Below are 7,216 nucleotides of genomic sequence, written 5' to 3' on the forward strand. Positions count from 1 at the left end.
TTCCTTCCGCCACTTCCTTCCGCCACTTCCTTCCGCCCTTCCTTCCGCCACTTCCTTCCGCACTTCCTTCCGCCCTTCCTTCGCCATTCCTTCCTTCCTTTCCGCCACTTCCTTCCTTCCGCACTTCCTTCCTTCCGCCACTTCCTTCCTTCCTTCGCCACTTCTTCCTTCCTTCCCACTTCCTTCCTTCCGCACCTACTTCCCTTCCTTCCGCCCCTTCCTTCCTTCCGCCCCTTCCTTCCTTCCGCCCCTTCCTTCCTTCCGCCACTTCCTTCTGCCACTTCCTTCCGCCACTTCCTTCCGCCACTTCCTTCCTTCCGCCCCTTCCTTCCTTCCTTCCACAACTGGTGGCTAGATTTGGGAAAAGATACAGACAGCGGGCTTCTCGGTCCCAAAGTATTCAGGAGGGAAGGAGACTTGTTCATTTCTAAGACTAGATATCATCTCCATTAATAGTCTTGATTTAAACTTGGACCTGCAGTCCCACAGCCCTTTCCATGTCATTTGCCTGCACTTTGCCTTCACAAATGCTCTTTGCTGAGGATGTCTCAGTTTTGAATCTAATGTTATTTCTTCTTTGTGCAGGTGACCCTGCACACAGGACTGGAGGTGCCACAATCTGTAAAACAGCCCAAGCTGCCCAACAACTAATGAAACCCCGTGTGACACTGTGCTGGATTCTGCAAGCTTTCTCAGTGTGTTTTCGCACTTTTCAGTAAGTCAGTAAAAAAGCATCCTCTTCCCTGACTTCAAACACTGTGCAGCATGCTGCTCACCGAGTAATCGGCTGGTTAGAACTAGGCCACTCCATTTTCAATTTAACAGCCATAGCAAGCACATCCACTGGACTGGCACTCAGCTGCAGATGGGTACCTGAACATATCTACTCTGCGTTGCATACATATGTACACTCATGTGCACACACACACACAAACACGTCTGTAAAGCAAAAGGTTAAATGAGTGTATTTTCTCTCTCATGGCTGGATTTGTGCTTAAATGTTAGGGGTGCTGGAAAAAATGGGTGAGGTTGAAGGACAGTGGATGTTGGAGCAGTTTACCAGTAGATGAACTGGATTCCCTTGCCACCTGAAGTCCTTAAATAAAGAAAGCATATGTTTTGACAGCTGAAGTGGAGGTGATATGCTCAAGAATTCCTGGTTGTCAATTCCTTTCAGGGGCTCAAATGATCATGGATTATTCCTTCTGGTTCTAGACTGCAGTAAGTTATAGGATAATGTCCCCTTAGAATTCAGTGGAAGAACTTATCTGCAATGAGAACAAGATTGGTTCCCAAATGCTGCCATGAAATAGCTGGGTTCATTTTAGCTAACACCATGATACATGCAGAATTCAGGTACAGAAAGTTGAAAGAAAAACGTCCTTGATGCATTTTAGTGTTTGTTATTTAGGCATGACTACGGAGACACTTACAGAAGATCTGGCTGTGGTTATCAGCACAACTCTTAAAAAACAGTGCATGGGAGATTCCTTTGAACTGAAATGATATAAGATTTATTTAAATATGGCACATGCAAAGTCTCCCACATTGAGAAATGATGCTTTCCAGCCTTGATCCTAATAAAACCTGTGCAGCTGTAGTTCCAATGTAGCTTTGAGATCTGAAGCCTTAATTTTCTAGATTACTGTGAGCTAATTAAAGTCTTGATCCTAATGAAACACTTGAGAGAGATTAATAGCAGTAATGCAAAACCCATCCCTAAGAATTTTTCTGGATTGGGACATAAATCTTTTGCAAGACTTGACCTGTGCCTGGCATGTCCCACAAAAACAAGCAGCCATTTCAGGTGCTGCCCGTGACAACTGGAGTCTGACTGACAGTGATCTTTTCTCACAGCCATGGCACTGTCACCTGCATGCAGTTGTCAGAAAACCAAGCACTAGTTTGCCTGTGTGCTTCGTTTCCTCTGAACCCAGTTAACATGTGCAAGTGTGTGTGTGTGTGTGTATATAGTGGCAATGTGTGAGGACGAGATGCAGCAGGCTTGGTGAGCCCATGACATCTTGGACTCTTGTCATTCTAACCCTGCAGAAATGTGGTGCTATCAAACAAGAAGAGCATAAACTTTCAAATCCTATCAATGTACTATTTCCTTTTTTAAAATCCTGCTGCTTATACAAATTTTCCTCTTCAAGCATACGTATACGCACACACATATTATCAGGCGTGTAATTATTAAACGTGAAAACAAATATTCCAACCAAAATCCAGCTTACTGCCTTGCATTAAAGCACAGCCACAGGACAAACAGCCCAGGCCTGCCTTCAGGCATCCTGCCAGCCCCCAGATATCCTGCTGCAGGCCCCCTTCTGCTCTCTGTCTGGAGCACATCCCTCAGGTAGTGCTGAGTGATGGCAAGGCTTCCCTGTGGCAAACAGCCAGAATCTCCCGTGGATCATCCCAGCTCACAGCCATTGTGGGAAGGGAAAGGCAGCCCAGAACAGAGCTGGGCTATTGCACAGACACAAAGCAGTCTGCCATCCTGCTGCCTGTAGCCAACCAAGCATCCTGGAGCCCACCTCTCCTGCAGGACAGCAACGCACCTTCAGCAACGTCGAGACTGAAACAGGAAATAAAACCAACAATGGAAAAATAATGACATATGCTTTTAAGTGAGGAAGCAACAGCACTTCCTTTAAAGTCTGGAACAGATTGTATTAGTAAACTTGTAGACAATGGAATAACTGTGCTATGCTTATCTTGGTTTTGTAAAGAATATCAGAGACCAACTGTGTTATAATCTTCGGTTTCATTCAATACCATACGAACTCATGCAAGATTTTCTAATTAGCAGGTCTGTTTTCACCTACCTCAGCTAGAACGCTACCAGACCCCAAATTTCCTCTTGAGTGTGCTCTTCAATGAACCTAACAGTTGTAATCATAGCATTGGCTTTGAGTATTGCCAGTTGGAATAGTGTATGGGAATATTATACATAAATTGCACATAGTTTTTATATGGGGAAACATCCTGTGATAATTTTAATATGGAAGACACTCCACTTTCACTTGTATTCAAAAAGACAGGGCATTGTTTCTTCTGAGACAGAACCTTTGTCTTTACTCCCAACTTCTGTAAAGGAAACTCAAATGAATTTACATCTTTCCAATCTTCAACCATTGCCAGATGTTTGAAATTAATTCTGAATGAGTTTTAGAAGTGTTTGCAGTACTCATTTTTCGTTTTCATAGTTGCTTTGTTGTTAGTTCCTGGTGTATATCTTGGGGAGAACACATTGAGTGACATGTTGTTGATTTCTAATGAATATATGGACAGTAGGTAGGAACAGTGAGTAGAGAAGCTCAGTTTTTACCCTCCATGCATTCCAACATTCACAAAAGTAGGGTAGCTACCATTATAGTCTCCTTTTAACCTAGCAGAAATGCAAATACAGAAAAACAGTTAGAAGTAGGCTACCTGCATTAGTAAGACTACTTTACCTTAGGTAAAGAACTAAACAAAGCATTTGCATGTGTTGGTTGTGTACACAATCAAGGACTTACATTTGGCATGGCCTGTAGCAATAAACCTGTTATCCTCATATGGTGCACTCCTGTGACTTCAGCTGGATGCATTTTCCTAGTTTGAGTAACAGAAATAATGCTTAAGTAGTTAAAATTACTCTAGGAAACTAACAACTCCACACATTAATATTTATGCAGAGCTTGCAGGGGCCATCTGAACAGCAGCAGGGAGAGGTGGGGCACTCCCATTGCTCTGCTCAGGCTGGAGGTAGTTTCCTTCTCTGCAGGCATCTTCCCCAAGGTCCATCTCATTACAAACCCAGTGGTTTGCACATTCTTCATCTATAGTATCTCTTTTTGTTTCCTCCAAGTCCTTTCTTTGGGAGGGAGCCAGCATTTAGTCCCTGTAGAAACTGCGTTGCTGACTGTTCAGGGAGAACCCAGAGCGCAGAAGAGTGGAATAGATACCCAAGGGGACCACTTTGTGTGCTCTTCTTCCTTTTGTTCCCTCAGAGTATTTCTGCAGCTCTCTGGGGCTCCAAGCTCACCCAAAGCTGCCTGTCATGGGACTCCTCAGCTCCTAGAGGCCAGATTGCTTCTTATAAGCAGGAGAGCAAAGCCCCTTGCGCTGGGGCAAATCCCATCCTCTATGGTACAGAGCCTACACGAGGTAGCTGTAAATTGACTTAACATTTAAAAAACCCCACCAAAGCACAAACAGGCCCTCCCCTTATTAACAAACACAAAGCTTGACTTCTGCACACACCAGTATGGAACCTCTGAACAGCTGCAAAGTAAATACCGCAGTTGAACTTTCTGTCCTGCAGAGCAACAAAGGACTCTCAGTTTTCACCTACCCCTGGGAGCCCCAACCTTAGCCTTTTGTAAACCTTCTTCCTGGCTCTTTCCTCTGCCAATTTCTATTAAGTTCAGGAGCACTGTCAAGGCATGCAATGCTATACAAATTCCACTTCCTCCTTTTCCCTCATCAATTGAAAAGAGCTCACAAGATCTCTTAGTAAGACTTAATGTCAATATAAGCACACATGTAGCTGACAATCCCTTGCTCCTTCTGCTGTGGAAGGGTATGTGCTGTAAAATAAATCGCAGTGAGGACAGTAATATACTGTGATGTATTACAAATTTGGAAAGCAATTTGACTTCTAAAAACATAGAAAAGATGGGCAAACAGCACTGTCACCTCCTATACTTGCCTATGCACTTAAGATACACAGAGGAAAATATATTGGACTGAACAAAATAAATAAGTACGAGCTTACATTTATCAGAGTTTAAGAGGAAAAAGTATTAAATGTAATTTATTATATGCATAATGTTCCATCATGTTGTAAATAATGCCATGATAGTGTATTGCTGTAGTTTGTTCTTGGCTGGTGATAGAGTTCTGTGGTAGTGCTGTGTAAGTTGTTTTTTATTTTATTTTTTTCCCTCAAAGCACAGTTAGTAAAGATGACAGAGACCACCCCACATGCTGGTTTCCCAGTTGTTGTAGAGCAAGAAGAAATGTGAGACGCAGCTTGTTTTGTTGTTGTTGTTTTCTTACATGACTATTTCTTAAGGTAAGCGAGATGAGATTAAGGCTAAGCTGCCACCACCACTGTATGAAAACCACTGTGTTTGCAACTGCCAACAAGAGGTAGTGCATCTATGGACCACAATTCACATCACCTGTGAAAAGGGACACAAAATTCCACAACCTGGGAACAGCAGCTTTCTGGTGCCACCTGGTACATCCTTTGGTCACAAACAGAAAGATGAGGAAGGAGAGTTGTTAGACTTTATCTCAGGCTTTACTAGCTTTGCAGCATTCTGCTTTAAATAGCACAACCAAGAATTCAATTTTGAACCAGGCAAGGTAATATGAAAACACCAAGCATCTTGGCCAGATCAACTTTGGAAGGGAGATTACAGTTACAGATCAACCACATTGCAAATGTAAAGGGCACTTGTCACTGAAAATTACCAGTCAAAGATGGAGAGTCCTTTTATTATTATTTTTTAAGGGAAAAAAAGTGAGCTGCTTCTAGTTTTTACTGACAACATTTCTGGTGGTTCCTCTGCCCAGCTCTAGTGAATGCTGCACACACACAGAGCCAGGTGGAGCAGCAGCCTGAAGCACAAATCCATCATTGATAGGACACACTTGGTCTTCCCAGGTGCAGAAAGAAGCCCATATGCAAACCCAAGAGACTAGATGTGTGGGGCTCCTGCATCATTGCACAATACAGGAGACACGTGTGTTTCACTGACAGAGGCACTCAGCAGCATTTTCCCCTTTGTTAAATTACCTTTTTGTTACATGTGTTATTGCAAACAGTTCCAAGCAGAATTAATTAAAAATTATTTTTATGCTAATTGGAGAATTTCTAACATTTTCTTGTGAAGCAGTAGATAGAAATATTCCTGGATCCTGATTGCATTCCTTTATCCTCCACCTCCCTTAAATGTTGTCAATAAAAACACTAACCTTCCTAGGTAGCATGGTGAGAAGACATTATGTGATGAATATTAAAAATAAATGCATGAGGTAAACCTGCTGTTATTTCTGATTGTTATATGAAGCATGAGTAACACTAATTTAAATGTTGGCAACTAAAAAACTGCAAAGGAAAAAGAAAACGGTGTTCAATTCCAGTTAAATGGAAGACAAGAAGTTGTTTCTAAGTTTTCTTAACTACAACATTTCTTTTCTTGACTATCATTTCCCATAGCTTATATGAATTTGGAGCTGGTGAAATATACATCTCTGCTATATTGTCTGTCACCAGATCAAGAGGAAAATACAAACTTTTTATAATTTTGTACCTGCAGCAAACGTTTGTATTTTTTGAATTAGAAACAAACTGCTTTTTGTCTTTTGGTCCAACTAAAACTTTGTGTATTATTACTATTATTACCCTTTTGGAAAACCTGACATATAAGTTTATGCTGTTTTACAGTTTATAAATAAATTCTTATAACATTGCCAACAAATCCAGCATCAGTACCCTATTTATTTTTACAGATTATGATTACATAGATGAGGCATTCATGCAGTTTGCATGCCTATCTCCTACTGTTGATACTGCTTTGTTACTTACAGTCAAGAATAATCCAGTTAATGGAGAAAGCCAAGACTGTCCTTCCTTGGAGCAACCATCTGTGCCTCAGCTTCAGCCATACCCTGATTCAGTGGCCTGGAACACCTCTCTCTGCTAGCTCTGGCTCATGTTGCTTACAGAACACCTCGAAACAACTTGGAGACATGATATGAAAAAGCAAACCTATCTCCATGTAACAGAAGCCTTTCATAATGCACACACACATTAAGTGTGAAAGTGCAAAACTTCGAATAAACTTTTCGTTTTCCCCAAAAGCTTTCACATTCCACTGTTGACTTGGCATTTCAGTTTTCAACTTTTTAATTTAAGAACTAATTTTTTTTCAACTTTTTACAGATCTTACAAGCTCAACTGCAAAAGTTACACTCCATTCTGACTAAGTTTCACTCCCAAGTAGCTTTTGGGAGCTGTGGAGGTGGAAAGTGAACACTTTAACTTACCAAAGCTGATGGAGAACATATGAAGTCCCACATTATATGCCAAGTGAGATGAACAAAACTTTATCATGAAGTGAGCAGTAAAAACTAAGCTCAAGGATTAACCATGAATTGTAAAATACAGGTTATCTTACAACATCCAAAGCAACAGCTGTTGCCTCAACAAGTCTTG

The 7,216-nt window shown here is 41.5% G+C and overlaps 1 protein-coding gene across 4 annotated transcripts in view; it reads left to right on the forward strand.

Annotated features, from left to right (window-relative positions):
* Positions 1-6,505, forward strand: part of TRIM67 (tripartite motif containing 67) — a 40,531-nt gene extending 34,026 nt beyond the window's left edge. For all 4 annotated transcript variants that reach the window (XM_064708558.1, XM_064708559.1, XM_064708560.1 and 1 more), the window contains one exon: positions 586-6,505. In XM_064708558.1, coding sequence (XP_064564628.1) covers positions 586-651 — 66 coding nt within the window. In that variant the 3' untranslated portion in view covers positions 652-6,505. The remainder of the gene's footprint in view (positions 1-585) is intronic.
* Positions 6,506-7,216: the final 711 nt, after the last annotated feature.

This window comes from Zonotrichia leucophrys, chromosome 3 (assembly GCF_028769735.1).
Source record: "Zonotrichia leucophrys gambelii isolate GWCS_2022_RI chromosome 3, RI_Zleu_2.0, whole genome shotgun sequence".
Classification (NCBI taxonomy): Eukaryota; Metazoa; Chordata; class Aves; order Passeriformes; family Passerellidae; genus Zonotrichia; species Zonotrichia leucophrys.